Source organism: Eptatretus burgeri, chromosome 18, assembly GCF_056783735.1.
Source record: "Eptatretus burgeri isolate ZD-2024b chromosome 18, Ebu_testis_v1, whole genome shotgun sequence".
In the NCBI taxonomy this organism is placed as follows: Eukaryota; Metazoa; Chordata; class Myxini; order Myxiniformes; family Myxinidae; genus Eptatretus; species Eptatretus burgeri.
Window position 1 is genome coordinate 31,963,802 of NC_140978.1, and position 17,476 is coordinate 31,981,277.

Consider the following 17,476-nt stretch of genomic DNA (forward strand, 5'->3'; position numbering starts at 1 on the left):
CACCCCTTCCGTCGTGGCGCCGCGCCTGCCGGGGGCACCCCTTCCGTCGTGGCGCCGCGCCTGCCGGGGGCACCCCTTCCGTCGTGGCGCCGCGCCTGCCGGGGGCACCCCTTCCGTCGTGGCGCCGCGCCTGCCGGGGGCACCCCTTCCGTCGTGGCGCCGCGCCTGCAGGGGGCACCCCTTCCGTCGTGGCGCCGCGCCTGCTGGGGGCACCCCTTCCGTCGTGGCGACGCGCCTGGTGGGAACACCCCTCCCGTCGCACGACTGGTGGGGACACCCCTCCCGTCGCACGACTGGTGGGGACACCCCTCCCGTCGCACGACTGGTGGGGACACCCCTCCCGTCGCACGACTGGTGGGGACACCCCTCCCGTCGCACGACTGGTGGGGACACCCCTCCCGTCGCACGACTGGTGGGGACACCCCGCCCGTCGCACGACTGGTGGGGACACCCCTCCCGTCGCACGACTGGTGGGGACACCCCTCCCGTGGCACGACTGGTGGGGACACCCCTCCCGTGGCACGACTGGTGGGGACACCCCTCCCGTGGCACGACTGGTGGGGACACCCCTCCCGTGGCACGACTGGTGGGGACACCCCTCCCGTGGCACGAATGGTGGGGACACCCCTCCCGTGGCAAGACTGGTGGGGACACCCCTCCCGTGGCACGACTGGTGGGGACACCCTCCCGTCGCACGACTGGTGGGGACACCCCTCCCGTCGCACGACTGGTGCGGACACCCCTCCGTGGCACGACTGGTGGGGACACCCCTCCCGTGGCACGACTGGTGGGGACACCCCTCCCGTGGCACGACTGGTGGGGACACCCCTCCCGTGGCACGACTGGTGGGGACACCCCTCCCGTGGCACGACTGGTGGGGACACCCCACCCGTGGCACGACTGGTGGGGACACCCCTCCCGTGGCACGACTGGTGGGGACACCCCTCCCGTGGCACGACTGGTGGGGACACCCCTCCCGTGGCACGACTGGTGGGGACACCCCTCCCGTGGCACGACTGGTGGGGACACCCCTCCCGTGGCACGACTGGTGGGGACACCCCTCCCGTGGCACGACTGGTGGGGACACCCCTCCCGTGGCACGACTGGTGGGGACACCCCTCCCGTGGCACGACTGGTGGGGACACCCCTCCCGTGGCACGACTGGTGGGGACACCCCTCCCGTGGCACGACTGGTGGGGACACCCCTCCCGTGGAACGACTGGTGGGGACACCCCTCCCGTGGCACGACTGGTGGGGACACCCCTCCCGTGGCACGACTGGTGGGGACACCCCTCCCGTGGAACGACTGGTGGGGACACCCCTCCCGTGGCACGACTGGTGGGGACACCCCTCCCGTGGCACGACTGGTGGGGACACCCCTCCCGTGGCACGACTGGTGGGGACACCCCTCCCGTGGCACGACTGGTGGGGACACCCCTCCCGTGGCACGACTGGTGGGGACACCCCTCCCGTGGCACGACTGGTGGGGTCGACCCTCCCGTGGCACGACTGGTGGGGACACCCCTCCCGTGGCACGACTGGTGGGGACACCCCTCCCGTGGCACGACTGGTGGGGACACCCCTCCCGTCGCACGACTGGTGGGGACACCCCTCCCGTCGCACGACTGGTGGGGACACCCCTCCCGTGGCACGACTGGTGGGGACACCCCTCCCGTGGCACGACTGGTGGGGACACCCCTCCCGTGGCACGACTGGTGGGGACACCCCTCCCGTGGCACGACTGGTGGGGACACCCCTCCCGTCGCACGACTGGTGGGGACACCCCTCCCGTCGCACGACTGGTGGGGACACCCCTCCCGTCGCACGACTGGTGGGGACACCCCTCCCGTCGCACGACTGGTGGGGACACCCCTCCCGTGGCACGACTGGTGGGGACACCCCTCCCGTCGCACGACTGGTGGGGACACCCCTCCCGTCGCACGACTGGTGGGGACACCCCTCCCGTGGCACGACTGGTGGGGACACCCCTCCCGTCGCACGACTGGTGGGGACACCCCTCCCGTGGCACGACTGGTGGGGACACATGCACCTCCACATCCCTCCCTTCATTGAAGGTGATGCTGCATAAAATTCGGAATGTTTCCACCATTCTGATAACCTTCTTACGTGTTTCCAATCCCAAAAATACATCTCCAACCTCCCTTCTCCCACCTCGCCGAAAGATTTCGTTCCTCCACGATACTATCGTGCTGCACGAAGCCCCAACCTTCAATTGTCTTCCTCTACACCAGCACAACGCAAACAATAAACACGGATTTAATACACTGAGGCGATATCTCCATTCCAATTACATTCACACAAACTAATCACCTTCAAAACAAACTTGAACCAATAAAAAAGCTGCGACAAAATAAAATATATATTTAATTATGCCTTGTATAATCGTCGATTTCAATTGTAATCTTACATTTGCTTTTCCTTTTGTCACCATATTTAATTTTTTTGCTGAATGCATGGTGATATATCTCACGGAATATATAATATTTCCTTTTTTGGTACTGCTTATACACCGCCCCATGACGTGCACCCGTTTCCGGTTTATCGGCACACTGACAGAACGTATGATGTTTCGTGTTCCTTTTGTGGGCCAAAAAAATTAAGCGTCACTTCCGCTTTAGCCAGAGACGTGTGCACGGTCGATGCTGTTACACAGCCTCTCATCGAATATGGAACAGGCAAAGTCAAGAAGAGAACGTAGAATTCTTCTTACATTCGATGATGCAATTTCCGGTTACTTCGGCATGGATTCGGGATCAGCGATCAAATAATGTAAATCACGATGAAAAATTATTTTTTGATGATCTGAGAGTTATCTTTATTAAAATCAGTGGAGGAAATATACACCATGTCTGACATTTGGGTCTTTCATGTCTCCGACGATGCCTTTATCTCCCGGGACGCATCATTCCCCATGACAAAAACCGGAAGCAAAAGGGTTATAGCCGACGGCACGGATTCCAAATTGCTCGGGTATTGTGTTGTTCTTGTTTCCTATTCTCTCATGTGCACGCTTTGAGTATGAGGCTCACTACGTTCGCTAATATTTATATTTATTCGATGTTTCAAAATCTCTTATTTGTTGAGGCGACCTCGTGGCGTTTAAATCTTTGGCGGTGTATAAGCGAAAAGCATCATTCGTGTTATAAACGTGATGTGTTTTGTAATTTACTTACATGGCCCATGTTTGCTTTAAATTATAAATATCTGTAATTTTTATTAGTATTCAGGAGGAACGCGAGAGACTTGTGACGTCATTTCCTTCAATAATATTAGAGTCGACTCGAGTTGAGTCGAGACCGTCTTTCTTCGTGTCTTTGTGCTTCTCTGGCTCCTTTACGATGTCCGATTTGGAACCGAGTTTCCCCTCCCAGGTCGGAGACCCCAGTTCCGAGGGCTCCAAGAACACCATGGGAACGAATGAATCGACTTCCACAAAAGTCGGAGATATTGATTCCTTGTTTCGGGAGGAGACCGGCTCCAAAAACCCGGGAAATATGTGCGATGATTTGTCTCAAGACGAACTGTACCGCAGGCTGGACCTCCTCGCATGGCACATGCTGCATCTGCTGGAGGACATGGCTGTCAAACGGCACGAGATGGACACTGGTGTACAACAGGTACTCCCAACACCGTACAGTCACCATGGGGGGGGGGGGAGGGGCGTCACAGTCACCATACAGTCATTGTCATCAGGACCATACAGTCACTGTCATCAGCACCATATAATCACTGTCATCAGCACCATATAATCAATGTCATCAGCACCATGTAGTCACTGTCATCAGCACCATGTAGTCACTGTCATCAGCACCATGTAGTCACTGTCATCAGCACCATGTAGTCACTGTCATCGGCACCATGTAGTCACTGTCATCAGCACCATGTAGTCACTGTCATCGGCACCATGTAGTCACTGTCATCGGCACCATGTAGTCACTGTCATCAGCACCATGTAGTCACTGTCATCGGCACCATGTAGTCACTGTCATCGGCACCATGTAGTCACTGTCATCAGCACCATGTAGTCACTGTCATCAGCACCATGTAGTCACTGTCATCAGCACCATGTAGTCACTGTCATCAGCACCATGTAGTCACTGTCATCAGCACCATGTAGTCACTGTCATCGGCACCATGTAGTCACTGTCATCAGCACCATATAATCACTGTCAGCACCATGTAGTCACTGTCATCAGCACCATGTAGTCACTGTCATCGGCACCATGTAGTCACTGTCATCAGCACCATATAGTCACTGTCATCAGCACCATATAGTCACTGTCATCAGCACCATGTAGTCACTGTCAGCACCATGTAGTCACTGTCATCGGCACCATGTAGTCACTGTCATCAGCACCATGTAGTCACTGTCATCGGCACCATGTAGTCACTGTCATCAGCACCATATAGTCACTGTCATCAGCACCATATAGTCACTGTCAGCACCATGTAGTCACTGTCAGCACCATGTAGTCACTGTCAGCACCATATAATCACTGTCAGCACCATGTAATCACTGTCAGCAGCACCATGTAGTCACTGTCATCAGCACCATGTAGTCACTGTCATCAGCACCATGTAGTCACTGTCATCAGCACCATGTAGTCACTGTCATCAGCACCATGTAGTCACTGTCATCAGCACCATGTAGTCACTGTCATCAGCACCATGTAGTCACTGTCATCAGCACCATGTAGTCACTGTCATCAGCACCATGTAGTCACTGTCATCAGCACCATGTAGTCACTGTCATCAGCACCATGTAGTAACTGTCATCAGCACCATGTAGTCACTGTCATCAGCACCATGTAGTCACTGTCATCAGCACCATATAGTCACTGTCATCAGCACCATGTAGTCACTGTCAGCGGCACCATGTAGTCACTGTCATCGGCACCATGTAGTCACTGTCATCGGCACCATGTAGTCACTGTCATCGGCACCATATAGTCACTGTCATCGGCACCATATAGTCACTGTCAGCACCATGTAGTCACTGTCAGCACCATGTAGTCACTGTCAGCACCATGTAGTCACTGTCAGCACCATGTAATCACTGTTAGCACCATGTAGTCACTGTCATCAGCACCATGTAGTCACTGTCATCAGCACCATGTAGTCACTGTCATCAGCACCATGTAGTCACTGTCATCAGCACCATGTAGTCACTGTCATCAGCACCATGTAGTCACTGTCATCAGCACCATGTAGTCACTGTCATCAGCACCATGTAGTCACTGTCATCAGCACCATGTAGTCACTGTCATCGGCACCATGTAGTCACTGTCATCGGCACCATGTAGTCACTGTCATCGGCACCATGTAGTCACTGTCATCGGCACCATGTAGTCACTGTCATCGGCACCATGTAGTCACTGTCATCGGCACCATGTAGTCACTGTCATCGGCACCATGTAGTCACTGTCATCGGCACCATGTAGTCACTGTCATCGGCACCATGTAGTCACTGTCATCGGCACCATGTAGTCACTGTCATCGGCACCATGTAGTCACTGTCATCGGCACCATGTAGTCACTGTCATCGGCACCATGTAGTCACTGTCATCGGCACCATGTAGTCACTGTCATCGGCACCATGTAGTGACTGTCATCGGCACCATGTAGTCACTGTCATCGGCACCATGTAGTCACTGTCATCGGCACCATGTAGTCACTGTCATCGGCACCATGTAGTCACTGTCATCGGCACCATGTAGTCACTGTCATCGGCACCATGTAGTCACTGTCATCGGCACCATGTAGTCACTGTCATCGGCACCATGTAGTCACTGTCATCGGCACCATGTAGTCACTGTCATCGGCACCATGTAGTCACTGTCATCGGCACCATGTAGTCACTGTCATCGGCACCATGTAGTCACTGTCATCGGCACCATGTAGTCACTGTCATCGGCACCATGTAGTCACTGTCATCGGCACCATGTAGTCACTGTCATCGGCACCATGTAGTCACTGTCATCGGCACCACGTAGTCACTGTCATCGGCACCACGTAGTCACTGTCATCGGCACCATGTAGTCACTGTCATCGGCACCACGTAGTCACTGTCATCGGCACCACGTAGTCACTGTCATCGGCACCACGTAGTCACTGTCATCGGCACCACGTAGTCACTGTCATCGGCACCACGTAGTCACTGTCATCGGCACCACGTAGTCACTGTCATCGGCACCACGTAGTCACTGTCATCGGCACCACGTAGTCACTGTCATCGGCACCACGTAGTCACTGTCATCGGCACCACGTAGTCACTGTCATCGGCACCACGTAGTCACTGTCATCGGCACCACGTAGTCACTGTCATCGGCACCACGTAGTCACTGTCATCGGCACCACGTAGTCACTGTCATCGGCACCACGTAGTCACTGTCATCGGCACCACGTAGTCACTGTCATCGGCACCACGTAGTCACTGTCATCGGCACCACGTAGTCACTGTCATCGGCACCACGTAGTCACTGTCATCGGCACCACGTAGTCACTGTCATCGGCACCACGTAGTCACTGTCATCGGCACCACGTAGTCACTGTCATCGGCACCACGTAGTCACTGTCATCAGCACCACGTAGTCACTGTCATCAGCACCACGTAGTCACTGTCATCAGCACCACGTAGTCACTGTCATCAACATCATCTATCTATAATTCCAGCTGTGTGTGTGTGTGTGTGTGTGTGTGTGTGTGTGTGTGTGTGTGTGTGTGTGTGTGTGTGTGTGTGTGTGTGTGTGTGTGTGTGTGTGTGTGTGTGTGTGTGTGTGTGTGTGTGTGTGTGGGTGTGTGTGTGTGTGTGTGTGTGTGTGTGTGTGTGTGTGTGTGTGTGTGTGTGTGTGTGACCGCTGTTTCTCGACAACCGCTGGCCCGATCTAATTGAAACTTGCCAGGTATATTGCTGGGGACCTGAGGATGTGCCTTTTCAAGGTTTTATATTAATCTGACAAGTGCTTCCCAAGTTATGTCCATTTATTGACCAACCAATGACAAGACACGTTGCGTGGGCGTGGCCGATGGGAAAGAGAAGCTCAGCCGCGTTCCCCATTACGGGTTACAACGTACGGACTTCCGGATAGTGATGACTTCGTGTATCTATATATTAATACTGAAGGACCAATTTTGTGCTCCTCCTCGCGGTCGCGTCACGTTTTTCTCGGTACTGTGACCTGGACTGAAAGAAACTTCGTACCTGTAAGAGTGCATCGCACATAGTGGCAATAGTCAACCTTCAACTCTGAAGCAGAATAAACACTTTTCGTTGAGACGGAGGCGAGGAGTGAAGAGGCAGGGGCAGGGAGTGAGGAGGCGGGGGGAAAGGTAAGCAAATTGAAAGCGGGAGACGGGGGGAAATGGGGCGGGGGATGAGTGGGTGGGGCTGGGGTGAATTAGGCAGGGTTGAGTGTGAGGGGGTGGACAGGGGGGTGGGGGCCCGGGGGCAAGTGGGGCGGGGAATCGAGAGACGGGGGGCGGGGAGTGAAGAGGCGGGGGCGGGGTCGGAGTAATTAAATTTTGGGGGGGAATGGGGCAGGGGCAGGGGATGAGTAGGCGGGGGTAAGCACGCCCTGTCCAATCCATGTCCCTCGAGTGTGGGTGAGCTGGTGAGGGTGGTTGAATGAACGGAATCCGTCTGTGACGGGGTTTCTGCTCGTTCTAATAATTTCTCTATTTCTTATGCGCATTTATAGATAAACACAATGCCCCAAGTTATGATCGTTTTCATATTAGACGGTGCATAAATTTTGGTAACATCAGAGTGCTGGTATGCTCCGAACCAGGAAGTAAATTTTTTTTTCTCTCTCTTCTCTTCTCTTTTTGTTTTTCCTTGCCACGACATTGCGAAAAGGTAAAATACGTTGGTGCTAATTGAATAATTGGGTATTAAATCTAAATTGCGAATAATCGTAACTGCGAATAATATGCGAACTTCTGGGCCACGCATGTACGGGCACGCGAGAGCAAAGAAACGGCCTGTGTGGTTGTTGTTTGTTGCTCGCGGTTTGAATATTTATTTATTATTTTCTTTATTTTTTATTTTTACGGGCACGTACTAGTATAGTCAATGTCATCAACATCATATGGTCACTGTCAGCACCATATAGTCACTGTCATCAACATCATATGGTCACTATCAGCACCATATAGTCACTATCATCAACATCATATGGTCACTGTCAGCACCATATAGTCACTGTCATCAACATCATATGGTCACTGTCAGCACCATATAGTCACTGTCATCAACATCATATGGTTACTGTCATCAGCACCATATAGTCACTGTCATCAGCACCATATAGTCACTGTCATCAGCATCATATAGTCACTGTCATCAGCATCATATAGTCACTGTCATCAGCATCATATAGTCACTGTCATCAGCATCATATAGTCACTGTCATCAGCACCGTATTGTCACTGTCAGCACCGTATTGTCACTGTCAGCACCGTATTGTCACTGTCAGCACCGTATTGTCACTGTGAGCACCATCTATAATTCCAGCAATCTGTGTCTCTGTCTGTCTGTCTGTCTGTCTGTCTGTCTGTCTGTGACCGCCGTTTCTCGATAACCACCAGTCCGATCTTATTGAAACTTGCCAGGAATATTGCCGGGGACCGGCGGATGTGCCTTTTCAAGGTTTGATATGAATCGGACGAGCGGTTTCCAAGTTGCGGCCATTTTATTGCTTTTTTCAGTGTTGGAAAGGTGTATATATCGCAGCTGAAGTGTCGTTCCACCTTATCATGCCATTTTTTCCCCAAAGATATCTCACAATAATGATACCAGCATATTAATAGTAATAATAATAAAAGCACAATAATTTGCAGTAATAAAAAGAATAACGTGATACAATGACCAATGTCTGTCAACCAATAATGACTGATATATTGTCTGTCAACCAATAATGACCGATATATTGTCTGTCAACCAATAATGACCAATAACATCTGTCAATCAATGACAGGACACGGTGCTATGACATCACAATTATTGTTTATTTATTTATTTTTGCATGATTGACACCACAATTCTTCTTCTTCTTCGTATGGTATGACGTCACAATCGAGGGGGGGAGAGAGAGAAGGGGGGGAGAGAGAGAAAAGGGGGAGAGAGAAAAGGGGGAGAGAAAAGGGGGAGAGAGAAGGGGCTCTCCCACCCCTCTCTCCCCCTCTCTCCCCTCTCTCCCCACTCTCTCCCCCTTCTCTCTCCCCCTTCTCTCTCCCCCTTCTCTCTCCCCCTTCTCTCTCCCCCTTCTCTCTCCCCCTTCTCTCTCCCCCTTCTCTCTCTCCCCCCTTCTCTCTCCCCCCCTTCTCTCTCTCCCCCCCTTCTCTCTCTCGCCCCCTCGATTGTGACGTCATACCATACGAAGAAGAAGAAGAATTGTGGTGTCAATCGTGCAAAAATAAATAAATAAACAATAATTGTGATGTCATAGCACCGTGTCCTGTCATTGATTGACAGATGTTATTGGTCATTATTGGTTGACAGACAATATATCGGTCATTATTGGTTGACAGACAATATATTGGTCATTATTGGTTGACAGACATTGGTCATTGTATCACGTTATTCTTTTTATTACTGCCAATTATTGTGCTTTTATTATTATTACTATTAATATGCTGTTATCATTATTCTGAGATATCTTTGGGAAAAAATGGCATGATATGGTGGAACGACACTTCAGCTGCGATATATACACCTTTCCAACACTGAAAAAAGCAATAAAAATTACCCCCGTGCGGGAGTGACGGTCATCTCTGCGAGAAATAATACCACAAGTTCTCAATGTTCAGTAATGACCGAAGACTACTGCACAGCTCGAACTGCGCAGTTTGGTGAAAGATGACTCGGCATTTTGGCGCACGTGCACGAAATTATATTTTGAAAATAAATGCCGACGTTGACATTTCGGGTTTTGAAACTTTTGCACCTTCGGCGGAAAATGTATAAATATAATATACAAGGTCAGCTGCTATGCAATGAGACCATTCACTAACTTTTACCATTCCCAGTAGAGAATATATAGCCTCCTGAAGGTAGGGCAGTTTTTGCAAAGTTTGAAGTCACGTGACGCGAAAACGAAAGCGAATATAGAAAATCCGGCCTGACCAAATTTAGATATTGTCCCATAGATTCATATGCCACAATCAAATTCAAGATTGTTTGAGAAATGTAGGAGATAGATTTTGAAAATCGTCATTTTCGCATTTTTTGCCAACTTTGAAGTCACGTGACACGAAAACGAAAGCGAATATCGAAAATCCGGCCCGATCAAAATTTAGATATTGTCCCATAGAGTCATATGCTGCAATCAAATTCAAGATCGATTGAGAAATGATGGAGATAGAATTTGAAAATCGGCTTTTTCGCAACTTCAAAGGCCTCGTGACCTTGACCTTGACCTTCGGTGACCTTGAAAGTCACACCATCGTGTACGTCTCATCGACCTCTATCAGGATCACTAATGACCAGATCTCCCACTTCAACTTCATTGTGAACGGACGGACGGACGGACCCATATTACCCTTTCTCTCACCAATATTATTAGGTCATTGGAAATGACCGAAAAAGGCCGTAACTTGTCATAACAATAAAATGGCCATCCTGAAAAGGCACATCCGCGGGTCCCCGGCAATATTCCTGGCAAGTTTCAAAAAGATCAGACCAGCGGTTATCGAGAAACGGCGGTTGCAGACAGGCAGACACACACACACACACACACACACACACACACACACACACACACACACACACACACACACACACACACACACACACACACACACACACACACACACACACACACACACACACACACACACAGCTGGAATTATAGATAGATGTCGTCACTGTCATCAGCACCATCTAGTCACTGTCATCAGCACCAGAACAACCACCCATCAATGCCGTCTCAGCAAACCCCCGCCCTCCCACCCACACCGTAATAACCACCCCTCATGCACAGTGCACACCCAAACCAAAATCTTCGCCCTGACACCATCTGTCATGGCCCTCACATGCAGCAGCACTATTGTGTCCTCTTTTGGCATCATAGGAACTGCCATCATTGTAAAACAGGTCCATTGAGCATAATGGTAACCAGCAGCCACGTATCATGTTGAAGCTGTTGATTGAATAACTTGTATTGGTGACGTCTGCAGTAATCCTGGTTGTGCGTCGTCTCCCTGTAAACTCTTCTCTTTTGAAGTGGAATCGAAATTGATTGTTCAAAGGGAACTTTATCACACCCATTAGCTTGTAAAGAGGAAACCTTGCACACAATCGTCCCTGTTTTAACATGGATCAAGTTGCACATCAGTCCGAAGGGATGGTGTGGTGGTAGCGCGCTGGTTTCTCAGCTATCTAGGCTGGGTTCGATTCCCGACCCATCTGTTTGGTGGTGCTTCTGAGCCTCTCTGGTATGGGTGTTCCATCAGCGAGTGCGCAGTTCCTCTGATGGACGTCAAGCGGGGTGTCCTGTGTGCTCGCATTACTTGGTGATCGTTTTTAAAGATCCTCCATTGTCTTCCTTGGAGAGTAGGTGAGTTCTCACCGCCACCCTGGACCAAATTACAAATTGCTGTCCCTAATTGCCACTTGAAAGGCAAATGCAAACCACCCAGTGCTATCATTTCCGCGCTGCTGCTTTACAGCACCGGACCTGCCGTTGGAGAGAGAGCAGCGTCGTGACTCCGTAACAACACCTGAGGAGATGTGCGATGAATGGATTGTATTTCTACTTGGTGCGTGCGTGCGTGCTACTTATTTTTGTTTATTTGTTTTTATTTTCTATTTTCAGGGTTGGCTCGGCCTCTCCCAGGCTCGGTACTCCATGGGCAACAAAAACGTCTCTCCACTGCAGTACCCTCACAAGATGGCGCCACTTGTCCATGTCTGCTGCAGGTATTACATCAATGTATGTTCAGACTTGTGATTGTTACAAGTGTGATCCTCGTCACGTGGCTGATGGCTGGCATCACTGCTGAGAGCGTGGCTGTGCCGCTGATGCGGTGCCCCCTGTAAGGCTAGAGCAGGGATTTGTAATTCGTTCAGGGTGCCTGTGACGGCTCACATATTCTTCACGAATGACCGTGGGATCTTTCACGCCCACCAACCAATCCGAGCAGACGGGTCCTCCGGCTTAATTCGGACTCCGACGGGTCCGAATTCTGCGCAGAATTCTTGGAGTGCACGCCATCAATCAACAAGCTCAAGAAATGTTAAAATTCTGCACGCTCAGAGATGATCGCACCAATTTCCCATTTATTGGCATACACCTGCCAAGGACCTCGACTTCCAAAATCGCATTCGCCACTGAAAACTAATCGTTAACCTTGTGTGAATGGAATACTTAATAACTTTGAAGAGCATCAAAGTACTTACTCTTTATAGACCCGACTAAATTCTACTCTACAGTAATTGTAATTTAAATGATCAATTTCTGCTAAATTGCAAATCAGTAGTTATATCTGATCTAGTTATCCGCTTCCAACAAGTCGTGGCCGACCTCTGGTGATATTGTTGATCCATCCATCCATCCATCGGGACCATACTCTGTACAGAGCGTCGGTGCTGCCGAAGCAGTCTACTGGGCTTTTGAGCACAATCCTGGACGGGTTGCTACTCTGACGCAGGATACTTGAATGGCTCAATCATCCCAGCAAGTTGGTACTCATTTTGCCTGACCTCAGAAGGATGGCAGGCTGAATCAACCCCACTTGGTATTAATTCAACGGGTGAGCAGGATTTGAACTCAGGACGCTCGGATCAAAAGCCCACCACCCAAACCATGAAGCCAACACCATTGGTAATCAGGTTTCTCCAAACTTCCCTGTCCTGCACTGCTTCCTCAAGCTCTGGCAGAAACAGCTTGGTTGCAGAGCTTTACCGCATCCATTAAACACATTTGAGGTCTGCCTATTGTTATTATTGTTTTTTTTTTTGTATACACAGTCGAGGCTTGTGGAAGAGCTTGTGCACTGAACAGAACGCAAAAGGAACAGTTGAGAGAGGGGAACACCAATAGCAGAGTTGAAGGTCAAGATGGAGGAAGACTTGGACAAACTATGGGTGTGGGGAGGAGTGTCGGCAAGATGATGCATGGGGTGGACAAGATGGATAAAGAAGGAAGCTCAAAGGAGGGAAAACTGAAAATTTGGAAGAGGAGGGATTTTGGGGGAGGTTAATGAGGATAGAAAAAAATCATGGTTTTGGATTGGGGATGATCTGAGATGGTGTTAGAGATTTGTCTTGAAGACCTCGAGGGAAGAATGAGATCAAAGAGGATGTGTAAGTTGGTTCCACAGGCAAGAGAAATGAATGAGGGGAGGTGGGCAGTGATCCTGGATTTAGGTAGTGTCACCAGAAGGGGTTTGATGGGGGACTGCATGCATATTGCAGATACCTGGGGGGGAGGGCAGAGGGTGCAAGACCAGAAATGAGGCGGAGGAAGACTCTGAGACCATCGACCTGTCTGCCATGGCGAATTGATAGGCCGATAGACTCGGCTTCATCGTGAGAGATTCCAATGATCTTTGAAGGCCTTGGTTTGTACGGCATCAAGCTGAGCAAGATGTGAGGCCGGGGAGCCAGCCCAGAGGGGAAGGTGGTGGACTTTGCACGACGGAGGATGTCCAATCGGCGACTGGCTTTGGAGGCCAACTTTTAAACGTGGCTTCACCAAGAGAGATGATGGATCCTGACATTGCTGTTCTCCCCAACGCTAACCGTGCATTAATTTCTCCTCCGCATTCTCCATTCACTTCAATCTTAGAACCGATGAAGAAGAAACTTTCGACAATTTCCACGAGATCGTCTTCCTATTTGAACAGGTCGATCTTCTCAGTTAACCTGATTTTAGTCTTCTTTTTGTGTGTGTTTAAATAAAGACCAGCTTTTTCACATTATTTTTCCGTCTGTGCATAGTTGTCTTTTTTTTTTTTTTTTTTTTCTTCTGGACTCGTCATTATATTTAATCATATTTATGACGAGGCAAAAGCAGAGTGCCTCTGTATAATGCAACTGAGCTCACCAACCTGATGCAAAAGGTCTAAGGTACTTGTGTTTGTGAATTTTTTGGTGGCAAATATGAAGTTTGGAACATATGGATTTATGAATTTTTATTTCCAGCCAATTATTGATATGTATTTAATTTATTTGTTAAATGTTAGGCCATGAGAAGGGGAGAACCCATTCAGAACGACCTTCTGTCACAAGGCAAGGGGAATGATAGCTGGTGGACTAGCATCATATATAGACAAGACCAGGTGAGGGCTGGCTGTTGGATGATCCCACCCTCCAGGTTGTCAATGAGCCAGCTGGGTTTTACCGACAATGCAGTGGCGGTGTGGCAGTTCTCCTGAAACTTCCTCGACTTCTTTCGGCTTGGAATCCAAATCTTTAATCCTGAGTTGCCTTCAGTTGGATTTCAACGCACAACCTCTGGGAATGCCAGTTGTAACCAGACTCGGTGATGTAATGCTGAGAGCGTCTGCTTCGAGTCTCGGAGGTCGGTGGTTAAAACCCCGGCTGAGTCGTACCGACGACTTTAAAAAGAGTACATGCTGCTTCCTCGCTTGACGTTCAGCATTTAAAACGATGGAGCACGGACAATCTCCATAGGTTGCCATCCATGGGGAGGAGGAAATTTCTCCCTGAGGAAATTCCCCGTTGAGTGCGGTGAGAGAAGCGGCACTATTGTTATGACGGCGAAGTGACGGCACTTCACCCAAGCCCATTGGCCTTGTTCAGTGTTCGACTCATCAGTATGTCGATGCGTGTGTTTGAGTGGCAGCTCCATTACGAGTCTTAGACCTTGTATAAATTTTAAAGAAAATAAATAAAGTATACTCACCAACACCACCACCACTTTACCCACACACTCGCACGCATTTACAGGAACTATAAAATTGCAAGTTATGTGATCTTCATCTTCAAAAGCAGGGGAATTTTTAACACAACACTTGATGTGGATTCACACCTTTGGTATTGAGCTGTGTGCAAAGTGATTTGACTGCTTGACGCTTCGAGCAGTTTAAGGACTTTGCGCACAGTAGAAGCTTCTCGATGAATTTAAACGCAGTACAAGCACATTATCACAACAGACAAATGAATGTGGCAGATTTGACCCTTTGCTTTCTCTCTGGCTATCTTGGAACTCGTCAGAGCACTCAAATCTTATGTGGGCCAGCACGTGATATTTCCACTACCGATTGTCTGCCGGTCTTACAAAGCCTTTTTCCAAATGAAGGAAGGTCGTTTGCAGAAGCGAAACGCCTTTGGAAACCAATGGTGAGAACAGCTTGCCCAACTCGGCTCGTGCGAGCATTGATGTCGGAATGTTTTTATTATGCTTGTTTGCGTCTCGCCTAGAATTCCTGATTATCGATCCAGAGATGCTGAAATGATAATCTGCGTACTTCAGCACATTACTGACTGGTGGTTTGGGAATCGAGTCGATGTCCTCCAGGGTGCGTGCATGACGTATCGTTTGTTTTTCAGCAAGAAGCCTGCAGGCCTAACTAGCCTCCAGCTCCTGGAGGCTGGATCACGAACGAATAGAATACACCAAGGCCCTGTGGAAACCTTGACAGCTGAAGTACAAGGTGAGGCTGCTTGTCCATTTTGACTCGCTGACATTAATGCCGATGTAACGAATGGCCTTATCCACTATCCATTCCTGTTCATCACACGATTCACCATGACACGTTTTGTGCACAGGGCCCAGAAGCTCAAGGTTTAAAAAAAAAAAAAATTAAAAAGGGTGACTGACTGTCTCTGTCCATCCACGTGATCTTATGAACGATTGGGCAGAAATTCACCAAACTTGGTAGTTATGATCACCACATGACAAGAAGGTGCCAGAGCAGTGTCATTTTTGGCTTCGCCTCGCTGCAGTAGGCTCAGAAGGTCAAGTACCAAAAAATGCAATCACGGGCACTTTTTATCGCATTTTTATTTGAAACTTTGTTTAATGCAATCAACACTGGGAGACGCATGAAATATGTAACGATTTTGGGGGGGGATTTGACACCCGGTTCATGCCCCAGGGGGTGGGGACTTGGCGGTCACAGGTGGGAAGCATGGGGATTTTTGATGGCGCGCAATCGACTTCACTCTAGTTTCACTTATTTGGATACGGGTTTAAAAAGCCGGAAGTCAGAATAATCTACAGATGGGTGTCTCGGACAAGTTTGTGCACGTGCGTACACGCTGAACCATCTACGATCCAGACATTCGGAAAATCGGTCAATCTGACACAGATCGCTGAACTTTTTACTTTAAAACCGTGCAACTACTTTGAGGTTTCTATTCAGATAAGGTGAAGTGGAGAGTGTTGTGGAATTGGTATCATTTGTAACATCCTTCAAATGATAATTTGATGTGTTAGAAATTACCGTTGTTTATATAATTGAATTGTTTTTCAATAGTTGATTGTTATTGCTTTGAGTAATTGTTTTGGACTGAAGGTGTGTGTGTGTGTGTGTGTGTGTGTGTGTGTGTGTGTGTGTGTGTGTGTGTGTGTGTGTGTGTTCGAACTTGCGATTATGGGGGGTTGCATGCATGTACCTTTCACATACTTGTCCTCACTCCTTGTAATCTTTACTATTTCACTCTTTTGTTGTCAAGTTGGCTCTTTTATCAATCCTTCTTCATGCTCCAATTTTCATAAAAAGATTGCACACTATTACTGTAGTCTCCCTTTTCACAAAAATAACAATGTGCTGTGCATAGCATTTATTTTGGGCTACTACATGTGGCTGGTTGGTTGTCCCCTTCTTGGCTGTGTTGTATATGGTTGGATGGTTGTCACCTTCTCGGCTGTGATATGTGTGGTTGGTTTGTTGTCACCTTCTCAGCTGTGTTATATGTAGTTGGATGGTTGTCCCCTTCGAGGATGTTATTTGTGGTTGGTTGGTTGTCCCCTTCTCGGCTTTGTTATATGTGGTTGGTTTGTTGTCACCTTCTAGGCTGTGTTATATGTAGTTGGATGGTTGTCCCCTTCTCGGATGTGTTTTATATTGTTGTGGGGCCGGGTATCGGCTGCGGGCACGACCGCTAGATGGAGCCACAAGTCGGCCCGACCGATCGCCTGGAATGTATAGGTCGTCGCCCCAGACTCCGGAGCCGACGGGTCCTGACTGGACTGAAGTTCGCCAATGGATAGACCACATGGGGTAGGATCATTTGCCAATTTCAATTTACCTAAATACGCACATGGTCCAACTACTGGGGAAATTCACCCTCGACGGAACTCGTACGAAAACGAGCCGCTTAGCGCGCTCGTTCCGTGTGTGATTCCGAGCAGTTTAATCGCCAAGAACTGTCGGTCCCGATTATCCTGTTACAACGGCAATGGCCAGCTAATCCCCAACACGCAGCACGCGAAGCCAATGGAGGAAAGGATGAGGATGAGCTGGAACATTCAACAAATGGGATATT

General features: G+C 49.4%; 2 protein-coding genes across 4 annotated transcripts in view; one reads left to right on the forward strand and one right to left on the reverse strand.

The window, feature by feature from the left end:
- ACAD9 (acyl-CoA dehydrogenase family member 9) overlaps positions 1 to 2,406 on the reverse strand; it is a 46,112-nt gene extending 43,706 nt beyond the window's left edge. The window contains exon 1 of one of the 2 annotated variants that reach the window (XM_085863805.1): positions 2,332 to 2,406. The gene's annotated coding sequence lies outside the window, so the exon portion shown is untranslated. The other variant, XM_085863804.1, reaches the window with a different exon arrangement.
- Positions 2,407 to 2,884: 478 nt separating this feature from the next.
- The window catches only part of VMA22 (vacuolar ATPase assembly factor VMA22), a 38,168-nt gene continuing 23,576 nt past the window's right edge, over positions 2,885 to 17,476 (forward strand). Inside the window, exons 1-3 of one of the 2 annotated variants that reach the window (XM_085863809.1) lie at positions 2,885 to 3,638; positions 11,835 to 11,938; positions 15,536 to 15,639. In XM_085863809.1, coding sequence (XP_085719935.1) covers positions 3,360 to 3,638; positions 11,835 to 11,938; positions 15,536 to 15,639 — 487 coding nt within the window. In that variant the 5' untranslated portion in view covers positions 2,885 to 3,359. The remainder of the gene's footprint in view (positions 3,639 to 11,834; positions 11,939 to 15,535; positions 15,640 to 17,476) is intronic. The other variant, XM_085863808.1, reaches the window with a different exon arrangement.